Source organism: Myotis lucifugus, unplaced genomic scaffold (genome assembly GCF_000147115.1).
Source record: "Myotis lucifugus unplaced genomic scaffold, Myoluc2.0 scaffold_1066, whole genome shotgun sequence".
NCBI lineage: Eukaryota > Metazoa > Chordata > Mammalia > Chiroptera > Vespertilionidae > Myotis > Myotis lucifugus.
The window spans coordinates 35,947-48,387 of NW_005872114.1; the positions used below are offsets into that span (position 1 = coordinate 35,947).

At 64.1% G+C, this 12,441-nt stretch overlaps 1 protein-coding gene across 5 annotated transcripts in view; it reads right to left on the reverse strand.

Moving 5' to 3' along the window:
• Positions 1-12,441, reverse strand: part of ACOT7 (acyl-CoA thioesterase 7) — a 60,722-nt gene that overhangs the window by 1,691 nt on the left and 46,590 nt on the right. For 3 of the 5 annotated variants that reach the window (XM_006107210.3, XM_006107211.3, XM_023747937.1), the window contains one exon: positions 10,450-10,634. In XM_006107210.3, coding sequence (XP_006107272.1) covers positions 10,450-10,634 — 185 coding nt within the window. Of the gene's footprint in view, positions 1-10,449; positions 10,635-11,881; positions 11,913-12,441 lie in introns of all 5 variants that reach the window. The other 2 variants (XR_002827332.1, XR_002827333.1) reach the window with 1 other exon arrangement.

Consider the following 12,441-nt stretch of genomic DNA (forward strand, 5'->3'; position numbering starts at 1 on the left):
TAACTTTTAAATATAAATATATATATGTTTTTATTGATTTCGGGGAGAAGGGAGAGAGAGAGAGAGAGAGAGAGAGAGAGAGAGAGAGAGAGAAACATCAATGATGAGAGAGAATCATCATGTGCCCTGACTGGGAATTGAACTGTGACCTCCTGGTTCATAGGTCGACGCTCAGCCACTGAGTCACGCCAGCCGGGCTGGCTTTTTAAAAATGAAATTGGAGGCTCTGCAGTCTGATGTGAAACCACCCAGGGAAACAAACTTTCTTAGCTCGAGCAGCAGTGCTAAGGGGGCAAGACCCCTGGGCTTCCGGGGCCGGAGGACTCGGAGCCACCCCAGCAGGACATGGCCGGAGGCTCCAGGCCAGAGCAGGGCTCCTCCAGCCGCGGGCCCTGTCAATGCAGATCCTGGCCCAGGGTCTGAGGCTCAGACACAATTATTTTTTAAAATTTATTGATTTTAGAGAGGGAGGGAGAGGGAGAGATAGAAACATCAATGATGAGAAAGAATCATTGACTGGCTGCCTCCTGCACATCCCACACTGGGGATCTAGCCCACAGCCTGGGCAGGTGCCCTGACCAGGAATCGAACTGTGACCTCCTGGTTCATAGGTTGACGCTCAACCACTGAGCCATGTGGTTGGGCTCAGACTCAATTCTAAGGAGCATCCAGGTAATGCGATGCGCCGGTCTGTGGACCACTTAGGGTCGAGGGCCCTGCCCCCCTCATCCAACCCTGTCCCACATGGGGAACAGCTGACGTGGCCAAGAATGAAAGGTCAAGGCCACTAGGCTAGGAAGGAAGGGTTCTCCCCCTGCCCTGTGGCACCTGCGTGTGTGGCTTCGGAAACGTGGCTCCCATCCCCCCACACAGCCAGAGGCACGGCTCACAGAGCGGCGTGGTTGGCCCTTGTTGGGGGGGGGGGGGGGGGGAGAAGGGGCTGCAGCAAAAGCTTCCTGCCTGCCGCGCAGAGGACCCTACGGTGGGCCGTGCACGTGGGTCCAGGGGCTGGCAGGGGTGGGGAGCTGGAGCACATGCTAGGGTTGCTCCTGCGGGCCCAGCCCCAGTGCGGTGCGTGGGTTCTGGCGCAGGCTGGGTCCTGCTGGTGAGTCCCACCCCCGGGGCCGGAAAGAGCGCAGAGGCTTGGGAAGAAGAGCACTTTTCCAAAGCAAGAGCGTGTGCCCGGCTGCTGGGCAAGGCAGAGGGACAGGGCACGGCGCCGTACTCCTGCCAAGCCCTGCAGCCAGACGTGAGGGGCTCCGTTTCCCCAGCCCACGGGCGTTCTTGGCAACTGGGAGGTGTGGCATTCCAGCAAGGAACTTGACCCCCAAGTCCCCGGGTCACCAGCCAGATGCTCTTGTGGCTCGAGGGAGCTGGGAGGGGCGAATGGCCCTGCGGAGCCGATGTCATGAGCTTAGGAGCCGTCACCAGGGGTGCCCTGGACGGCGGGCAGGAGTCACCCATCGGAGGCGGGCTCCTCGGGGCAGGCAGCTGGCACTGGCTGAGGAAGGGCTGCTGGGCCAGGAGAACCCAGGGGCCACATCACTCTCTGCAGCCACCACTCTGTCCACCTGCCATCGTCCGTCTGTCCACGCCATCCCCTTTGGTTCTTTCCCTGAGGACATGTGTCACTCATGCACGTGTGCCCCCGACTCTGGACGGACATGGAGCGTCCTGAGGGTCTGTGGCCAAATGGGCTTGGGCACCTGCATGCTGATGGCCCCTCACAGTGAACACGGCCTCTGGGTCAAGGTTCTGAAAACCCTGAAGATAAACCTGCTTAACTTTGTTTAATCCGCTTTCCCAAACTGACCTGGCCAGGGACCCCTCTCCTAAGGAACCCTTCTTGGAAAGTGTTCCCCACACGCTCCACCATCAGCCGGCCAAGTGGGCCCTCAAAGCTGGCCTCGCCCGCCCTGGGAGATGCCTGGACGGGCAGTGGCAGGCTCTGCCAGCCTCCAGAACTGGGTCACTTCTCACACAGGCCAGCAGGGCAAGGCCAGGACCACCTGGGACCCCACACACCACAGACCTTCCTGGGGTGGCCTCTTCATTCTGCCCCAGCCAAGTCCCCCCCCCAGGGCCAGCACGGGCGGACCACCAGCCTCCCCTACTTTCCTCTTCTGTAAAACGGGCCAGTGTCCACCCCACAGGTTGCCATGAAGACCAAAGTCCTCCTAGCTGTCCCTGTTTGACACCAGTAGTTAAAACTCAATGCAGCCCTGGCTGGTGTGGCTCAGTGGACAGAGCGTCGCCCTGTGAACTGAAGGGTCTTAGGTTCGATTCCTGTCAAGGGCACATGCCTGGGTTGTGGGCTCAATCCCCAGTAGGGGGTGTGTAGGAGGAAGCCGATCCATGATTCTCTCTCATCATTGATATTTCTCTCTCCCTCTCCCTTCCTCTCTGAAATCAATAAAAAACAAACAAAAAAACACACCTCAATGCAAATGGCAGACTGCACGGTGCGTGAGTCTCTAGTAAAGCTGTTCTGAACCACGGCCGCCTCGGAGGCCAGAGAGCGCTCCTCAGTTACAGTCGGCAGAGGGAAGGTTCGGGGGCGGTGCCCCACCCACCCCAGCAGAGGGGCCACTGGGTGGAGGGAATGCTCGCTTCATAAAACCAAGCACTCACTGCCTCCCTCCCCGTGTCCCCGCAGGCACGCACGCGCCACCCCTGTGTGTGCAGGCACCGGGACCCGCCTCCCAGAGCAGATCTAACTGGGCAGGCTATGCACCCGCGGGGAGGTGCAGCGCATGGCCCAGGACGAAGCACAGCAGGGGGGCGCGAGGGGCAGGTGCTGGGGGTTCCCGGGAAGGCCCTGACCCAGGGCCCCAGGGTCCTGTCTACAGCAAATGGCAGAGGCAGGGCCCACAGGGAAACAAGCCCCCGGGGCGGCGTGCCAAGCCGTTCCCGTCTGTAAGGTGAGAAGAGTGCCCCCCACCCCGCCAGTCCGTGTAGATCCGAGGACCAGGGAGGCTTCAGCACGAGGGGCTCCCGGCAGCGGCCCGTGATCTGCCACTGGGGTGACCTCAGGAGACCCAGGGTCCTGGGGGTCTCCCCGCACACGAGGAACGCTGGTCCTGCAGCTGCCGCGAGCAGGAAGGCCCAAGCCCAGGCCGCGGCCACCGCCCAGTCCACCAGGGAGGCTAAGCCAATGACAAGAGCCCTTCTGCCTGAGAGACCCTGACCTTCACTGTGTTTGGTGCCGGCTGCACAGACAGGACCGCCTGCCCTGGACGATGTGATCTGAGATTTGCTTCCAATGAGCCTGGGTGGGGAGGCGGCCGTGGGCCCCGTGTTGATGACGACATAGTTCTCTCTTCTCTTTCTTTTTGCGTGTACGTGAATCCCTACAGTTCGTAGGGGAGGAAAGTCAACTAGACCCGTGGTCGGCAAACTGCGGCTCGCGAGCCACATGCAGCTCTTTGGCCCCTTGAGTGTGGCTCTTCCTAAGCCTTAGGAGGACCCTAATTAAGTTAATAACAATGTACCTACCTATATAGTTTAAGTTTAAAACATTTGGCTCTCAAAAGAAATTTCAATCGTTGTACTGTTGATATTTGGCTGTTGACGAATGAGTTTGCCGACCACGGGACTAGCCCATGAGGGCAGCTGCAGCCCTAGAAAGGCTGGCCCGGCCCCGGCCCCGGCAGAGGACATAAACTGGGGGCTGGGGAGCGTTCCCATGGCAGCTCGAGTCTGTAAGCAGGGGCGGCACAGTGTGGGTCTGGGGGTGAGTGAGGGCCCCGTTGCCCATCGGGGCTGTGCACCTGCAGGGTGGGCACCTCGCTCATCTGCCCTCGTCCCATCTGCTCCTGAAGCCCGCTCCCCACCTGACCACCCCAGCCGACTGGGCCACTCGCCCTCAGCACACAGGCCGCCCAGAGTGCCAGGACGTGAGCCCAAGGCTCTGGATGTTTCTCACTGGAGGAGGGGCAGGGTGAGGGGCAGGCAATTCCTGTCTGTGCTGCTGGCGCCAAACATGGCAAGTCCTCGTGTCCGCCCCGTGGAAGGAGATGCGGCCCCAGCGCCAGGCCCACGGCTGCTCAGACACGACCCGACGCCCAGTGCTGTGCAGCCAGCCCATCAGCCAGGATCCACCCTCAGACAGCACCAGCGCCTCTAGTGATGGGCGTGGAGGCAGCTGGCCGCGGTCCAGCCGGACACTGCAGGGCCTGGAGGAGGGGCCGGGGGCTGGATGTTGCTGGCCTGAGGGCATCAAGCCCACCCCACAGCACTGCTGCCCCCTGGTGCTGACAGCCCGCCTCCGGCTGCCTGGGAGGTGTCTGGCCAGGGCAGTTCACGGAGATGGCCAAGGGCAGGCAGTCTAGTCCCAGGGAAACGGAAGCAAGCACAGGGGGCGGGCACTCAGCCTCCCAGGGCGTCAACAGTCCGCCTGCCAAGTGACTAGGGGGGGCCCCCACTCCCCGCTGGGTGTGGAGCTGACAGCGACACATGGCTCCCCGCACACACCCAACCCACGGCCCAGCTGCCACCTCCTCGCAGCCCGCAGCCGGCTCCTCCATCCGGCAGAGTAAATAAATACACAGTTGCTGGTTGTTGCTGTTTTTAAGGGAGGGGGAGGGGGAGGGAGGAAAGGCTCCCCGTGGGAAAGGAAATCACTGTTTCCAGTGCCTGAAGCTGAGGGGGGAGGGCGGGGACCAGTCACCCCGACAGTCACCCCGATAGTCCGAGCAGGTCCACCGCGCGGGGGTCCGTGCACATGCCAGGGAGAAGAGGGGACACAAGGGGGACACCGGCAGCTCAGGGCGTGGCGACCCCAGTCACCATGGCACAGGCCCAAGAAGGGGCAGCGAGGACACAGGCTCTGGGTCCCAGGACCTGGCTGTGTGCCTCAGGGGTGCCGCCCACCTTCCCAGGCCAGCTGCTCCCACTGTGAAGTGGGGACTCAAGGTGACACGCGAGGTGCTTTCTCTCCGCGTGGGCAGCGTGGCGCTCCTGGCTCCACCACAGCTCAGCCCGGGAGGAGGCGGCTCTGATGTCACCTTAAGGGGCAGGGCCTTTGGTGCCTCACACCCCGCCACAGGGACAGGAGTGGGGGGTACCCCAGGGCAGTGGGAGAAAGCGCCCTTGCCCGGCTCAGGGACCCCCAGGGCCGCAGGGGCCTCGGACTGCCTCTCGCCTTCCTCCAGCTCCTCCCACGGGTGGGGTGGGCGAGGCCTGTGGCTCCCTGAGCTGAACAGTGCAAACCAAACGTTCCCCCTTCCATCCTCTGTGCTTTGAGAACACACGTCCGGAACTTGGCGCAGCGGGTGAGTGGCTGGTCCACCCTTGGCGAACCGATAGCGCGTCCTTTAGTAACTAGTGGGTGTCCGGTGCCAAGAGGGTCCCCAGCGGTGACAACTCCCCGAGAGCCGGACGCAGACCTTGCGGTTGACAGCCACGCGGTGCACCCTCCCTGGTGCTCAGGATGGAGACACGGGGGTCATGGGACAAGCACGCAGGCGGTTAAGGAGTCTTCAGCCTGGTGAGGGCACAGTGCGTGGCCGGCGGGGATGAGCTCCGCCCCAGGACCCACAGGCTCACGGCGGCCATGGCCCCGAAGTGCCCGCCTCCTGGGTCCGGGACTCCTTTGCGAGCGCTTCCCGTGGGCGGCGGCGTTGGCCCCCGTGTGCTCGCTCTGCCTCATCGGTCTTTCTTGCCCTCTGTCCGAGGCCAGCACACGCCTGGGACACGGAGTGGGGGTGTGGGGGAGCATTTGCTGAATGAATAATGATCGAAGAATGAAGTCCAAAGCAAGAGAGCCTTCACTCCAAATGCAAACTGGTGTGGTGTTTGTGTCGATTCAAAACCGGTGGCTGTGCTCAGTGGACACACGTCAGGCTTCACTGTCCCCGCTCCCAGAGGTGGCACGGCTGGCGCTGGGCCGCTGAGTGCTGTTCTCCACGTGGGGGCAGCCCTGCCCCCCCCCCCCCAGGTTTTCACGTTCTGGAGAAATCAAATTAGCAAGGCGGGGCGGGGAGCTGAAGGCATGGGAGCAGCAAGAAGCCGCCACGGGGTGCGCGGGGCCTCCCAGTGTTCAGCGAGGGGGTCACTGGTGGGACGGGCCGTCGGGCGAGTGGCTGCCACGCTGATCGGTGGTTTTCAGAGCGCTGGCTGTGCCGCGTGGAGCTGTCAGGACAAGCGGACCCTCAAAGGACATCTGAAGAGTGGACACGCTCAGCTGTCAAAGGGGGGGTCCGGGCTCCCGGCAGAGCAGCGGGAGAGCAGCTGGTGGGGGTGCGACTCTCACCGGCGCTCCCTGTGGCCCACACACCCTGGTGCCAGGGGAGGCGGGACGCAGGCCACTGGACGTGTCGAGCACCAACCATCCAGCTGACGGAGCAGCTTCAGGGTTCCGGCATTTTCCCACCACAGGCAGATTTGTGCTGAGCATCCAAACCCAGGAAGGCACGGCGGTCAAGGAGCATCAGGACCCTTCCGGTCCGACTCCCCGCGCTCAGAGCAGGAGGGGCGGCGCGGCTTCCCTCGCTAACAGGGCTCCCCACCCCCAGGAACAGACCCATCCATCCTGCGTCAGTCCTGCCGGCCCAGCACGTCTGTCCGAGCTCATTCAGTGAGGGAGCAATCACATATCGCTCCGCCACGCGGGGTCCAGGACGCTGCACGACTGCCCGAGGCTGCTGAGCGCTCAGGCCCCCTCACTGCGGCATTTGATTCCATCATGATCCATGGAAGCTGCTGTTTTCCAAAACCCACGTCCTCCACGAGCTTGAGAAGGGTTCTGGGCTCCTCCGATGCCAAGGGCGGGAGTGAGCCCTCCCGTGTCCACGCTTCCTCCGCACACCAGGCCGGGACGCGGCACCTCGCCCTTGCACGTCTCCTGGGGCCCTCAGCGGCAGCAGCCACAGCTGGACCAGGGACGGCACTTGCTGTGGCTCCAACACAGACGCCATTGGGTCCTCATGCTCCCGGGGACACAAGGCCCCCACCCCTGGGCTGACAGAAGATCACCCACCGAGGTGCCCGGGTCCCAGGGAGCCACCGGGTGGCTTCCCCATGTCCCTGTGCACGGCCACTTGCAGCCCGGATCAGAGGTCTGGGGCTTGACCCCACCCAAGGTCAGAGGGCACGGCCACAGGGAAGCCTGTACAGGGAGGCAGGGCGGGGGGGCCTGGCCTGGGTCAGAGGGCAGCCTGGCTCCTCGCTCTGCGTCTGCCTCTCCTAATAATTAGCCTGGGAAGTGCCTGCAGCTGCAGGGAGCGGCCGCCCTCGCCCTCCCCAGCATAAAATATGCACCAGGAACACTCCAAACAGCACCACCGCCTCCGTGTCAGCGGCCCTGGGGATGGAGCTAAAAATAGGCAGGAGCTTGAAGAATTGCTGACAAGGGGGGAGGCTGGGCCCCCCGCTGGCGCACAGGCCCACGGAGCACACGTGTGCTGAGACAGACGAGACAGACGACCCTCACGGCAGCCCCTGGAGGGGACCCCTCCTCCCCACAGAAGCTATTTTTATCAGCACTAGTGCGCCCAGGCCCCTCAGTGAAGAATCAAAATGGCCTTTAATCGGTGAGAAACCACAGTCTGACGGACACAATGCCAGGTGAGGAGGGTGTGGTCACCGCCGCGCTGGCCCTGAAACCCGAGGCTTCGGTCACCTTCCTTCAAGCAGGTGTAGCTCCCCACCCCCTTCAGCCTCCCCACCGTGCCCAGCACCTCCTTCTCCACCCACAGGCCCGGGCAGCCCTGTCCAGGTCGTCCACAGAGGGCCCCCTGACCACAGGCCGCCCCTGGGGCGCCGAGGCCCCCCTCCCAGAGCGCACAGACTGCCGAGCCTCCTGGCGGTGGCACTGGCCTCCCCCGCCAGCTGAGTTCTGGGGTTTGTTGGGGAGCAGTCGTGGCGGCTGCTGGACCTGGGGGAGTGCACCCCTGTACTTGGCTGTGGCAGGTACTACAGACCTGGTCAGAGGACTGTCCATCATTCACTCGGCAGGAGCCTTTCCAAAATGAAGACATCACTACCCCTTGGCCATCTGGTCTTTCGCCCATTTGGGGACCCTGGTCACTGGGGGCGCAGGTGCCTGCCTGCCCCTCTCCAGCCCTCGAGTCTGTGCTCCTTCCACCCGGACGGCTCCCTGTCCCCCCACTCCAGGCCCGACCAGAGTGCACTCTCCTCACCCCCTTACTGAAGTTGCAAGTGCTCCCCCCAAAACACGGGGCCCCCGCCTCCTGCTTTCCCTTTGCCCCCCTATCACGCTCTACTCTCCCCACATGGTGACTCCCCTCTGCCTCGTAGGGCGCATGCTCTAGCGAGGAGGGTCCGAGGACAGTGAGGAGCCCCTGATATAAACCAGCTCGTGGGACCCTCCCCACCCTGTGTGGCCCACGGGAAGCACCTGCCTGAGATCACAGAGCAGGACCCACGGGCCCGACACCAGGGGCAGGTCCACTGAGGGAGGGAGGCTGGGGATGGAGGGACTGCGGCTGCCGCTCTGTTGGTGAGGGAACAAGCCTGTGATGCTCCCAGACAGTTCCTGGCCCCGCTCTGCACCAGAGTCTTGCCCAGGGCCGGGGCCAGGCCGGACACTAAACTGATGCGCAAGCACTAGTCCACGACGGGAAGGAGTCACCCGGTGCGGGAAGGCTTCACCCAGAGCAGCGAGGGCAAGAGTGGGAGGAGCTGGCTCTGTGCCCACCTGCTCGAAGGTGTGCAGGCAGCAGAGCACGTGCAAAGGCCCTGGGGCTGGAGGAGTTTGGGGCTGAGGAGCAGAGGCCGGCCGGGCTGGACCCAGGCCCAGGGCAGTTCAGGTGGGAGAGGGGACGAATCTGATTTTAACAACCTCGATGGCTGCAGTGTAGAGCCGGATGGAGGGCAGCAGGGGGAGGACGGCTCAGGGCTGAGCAGGACCCAGCAGCAGGGACAGGGCCTGCGGACACTGGGGTGGGCCGAGTAGGAGAGAGGAGCCAGCCAGGTTCCCATCGCACGAGGGGCGGACACAGGAGCAGTGGAATTTTTCTCAGGGGAAGATAATGGCCTCAGTGTGGGGTAAATCGGGTGTGAGATGCCTGCAGAGGCCCCGTGGAGAGACAGAGCTGGCAAAGTCGAGGTGGGAAGGGCACAGGCGGGACCTGTCGGAGCCTCATGCTTAGGGGGACTGTGGGGTGGCCCCGTGAGTCATTCCAAAGGCAGGGAGAGGACAGTGAGGTGCGGACGGGGAGCGTCCTTGGATGTGGCCACCCTGCTGGAGCCAGAGGCCGGGGGACTGGGAGGAAAGCGGTCAGGGACCCCCGAGTGTGGTGGGACGTTAGCACACAGGACAGATGCTGGGGGCAGCCTTGCTCACAGTAGGGCGCATGCATTTTTCAGAGAGCTCCCACTAAGTGCCAAGACTGTCCCAGGTCTAGTGACCCATTAGGAGCAAACCCGTCCCAGGCCTCAGGAAGCTCGGTCCGGGCCGGGGGAGACGGACTATCAGCTAGCGACCGGCTACCCCAAGTCCCGCGGCGGTCGGGCTCCAGAGGAAGCAGGGCAGGTATGAGAGGAGAGGGCGACGCGCACGCTGGATGGGGTGTCCTCTGAGGAGGTGACTGGGGGCTCCGGGTGGGGGGCGGGGGAGCAGGCTGGGTGGGCGGCAGGTGCTTGGACTTTAGGCTACATGCACCAGACCCAGGGGCTCTCAGCAGGGAAGGGACCAGATGAAACAGCTGAGAGCCGCCACCTGGTGCTGAGGAAGGAGGCTGTGGGCAGGAGGCTGTGGTGGCCCCGGTGCCACCAGGACGGGCAGGGGAGGGTGTGAGGGGTGGAGCCTGGGAAGTCTCCGGGGACTGTGAGCCCTGGGACCTCAGGTGGGCACAGCTGACAGGGCTGGGAGTTGTCAGGGGAGGAAGTCATTAGGGCTTTGTTTACAGATAAACCCCCAGTGAGCCCCCCGCCCCTCCCCATCGGGCCCACAGCAGCCTCGGCATCGTGCTCATCTGAAGCCTCAGCTGTGAAGCCGCCGTGGCGAGTGTCCCGCTGGGGGTGGTGACCCTCAGGGTCGGGTCAGAGACTTCATCAGCACAGTGCGCCTCAGACCCCTCAGAGGAGAATCAAAGGTGGCCTCCACTTGGTGCGAAACCACAGCCTGGATGGACACACCCAGCTCCGCCCGTCTCTCCTGCACCCAGGCCGAGCCCAGCCAGGTGCTGAGGCAGCGCAGGGTGGGGGGTCCCTCGGGAGCGCTGGGAGGGTCCTCCCTCCAGCACCGGCGCAGGGCAGGAGCCCTTGGCACGGAGCTCACCCCTGAGAGGAGCCCATGACGAGGGGCTCGTGAAGGGGTCTCCCTCATGCTGCCTGCTCGCCCCCCCCCCTCCCCGCCCTCTGAGGGCCCTGGCAGCTGACCTGCACCACAGCCAAGGCCGCTGGCTCAGGGTGTGGCGAGGGGGGCCCAGCTGCCCAGAATGGGCTCACGTGACTCAGTTTCCCCTGCAACACGGGGGCACTCACCACGAGCTGGGGCACCGGCAGTGACCTGCCCTCCTGGCTCAGGGACACGTAGGTGAAGAAGGCACTGGCCGCCCGGTAGCGCGGCTGTGTGTTGTCCACCACGGGGTCGGCGTCCACCAGGACCTCGATCTCCATGGACTTATTGCTCGTGAAGGTCATGCGCCCCGAGATGGTGATGACATAGCCTGCGGAGCGGGACAGCGGGTTAGGAGGGCGAGGCTGGGGGGGTGGGGGCGCAGGATCAGCGGACAGAGGACGCTAAGACACCGGGTTAGGCAGCACAGGCCACTCTAATCACTAGGACGTTCACACGGCAAACCATTAGTACCCACGCACATCCACCTCCTCGCGACAGGCAGACTCGTCTCATTCATGGAAGAAGTTAGTGGCATCTTGGGCCCTCCCAGGCCCCCTGCACTGGGAGTGGCAGTGTGTGCGGCGGGGGGGGGGGGGGGATGCCTCTCACTCGTGCCCCTCAGGGGAAGCCCCACCCACCTGGAGGCAGCCCTGGGGAGCTGGCTCTGTCCGGAAGGCTAAGGCCCAGTCTGCAACCTGCACTGTCCAGGCTGTGCCTTGTGTGCCCACTGGAGCCACAGAGCTGCTCCCCACGCTGCTCTGAGCACCACAAGGAACCGCCTTCACGTCCCCCCCAGCTCCCTGGCTGCCATGTCCCAGATGCCATTGGGTCGGGCCACGCTGCCACACTGACCGGGGTCCTGCATCCCTGAGCACTGCCTGCACTTCAGCCCCAGCACACGGCCACCCGCGTCCAGGCAGGACCTGCGGCCCCTCCTCTGAGCAGGGACATCTGCCTCCTGAGACCCTGTCCTGGTCAGAGGCCTGGCGCTCACCACCTCCCCGCGGTCTCCCTTGTGGAGTATGCCGAAGTCTAAAGACTTCCCACGCCCTGGGGCCTCGTGCCTCTCTCTGCCCCTCGCCTCCAGGTCACGTGCTCTTCCCTCCACTGAATCCCTACACCTCACGGAGCAGCCACCGTGGGGATGGGACGGCATGAAAGGGCCAGGTGCCGAGCCGCGCGCCGCAGCCACGACCACCCGATGGGCTGTTCAGGACCACGCAGGAGCACTAACCCTTGGGCTTCCAGGGGAAGGGCCAACACCTGGCCGTGCCTCCCACATGTGGCCGTACCCGCCCCCTCCCCCATGGCCTCACTCTGGCCCGGCTCAAGGAAATGCCTGCCGAGGCCGGCTGCACGGCTGGGACCTGCTCCCCGAAAGCAGTGCTGGCTGCGGGGACCCTCAGTGCCCCTGGGAGCCTGTGTCCCAGCTCCAGGCATGTTCAGAGACCCCAGAAGACAGACAGGTCGGGCAGCATGGCGACTGTTAGGGGAGTGAGCAGGCTACAAGCGGAGCAGTTATTCCAGGTTATAAAGTTCCAGAATGTTCCATGCCACATTTAACTGCATACTTACAGGGAGCTCTGCGGGTTGGGCACAGCCATTTCTGGGGGAAGGAAGGCCACGTGGTCAATGACGGTGGCATTACAGGGGACAGTCACACACAGGCACCCAGGGCACACCTGGGTCGCTCCTGGTGATGGCCAGACGGACTGGTCAGCCAGGCCCCGGCCCCCGAGGCCCCGCCCGAGTCCCCAGCTCCTGCAGCCAGACCCGTGCCAGAGGCTGGGGCCTCTGGAGGGACAAGGCCCCATCTCCCTCCGAAAGGGGAAGAGGCTGGAGGCTGGCGCTGACTGTTCTCTGACTTTCAGGAGGGAAGCGATTCTGTCCTGTAAGTGGCACTGAGGCCGCCACGGGTCTCATGACAGCCGCGTGGGGACGCTGACCCTCGGCGCCCGCGCAGGCATGGAGGATGGACCCGTGAGGCTGTGCTCACCGCCCGCCAAGGCTGACGCCCAGGCCGAGGGCGGATGTTGGCCATGTTCACACCTGGTGGTGAGAAGGCCCCAGAGCCCAGCCCCAGATCCGAACAGGCCCCCGTCTCGCTGGGCGGGTGAGAGCCAGGCCAGCGGGGT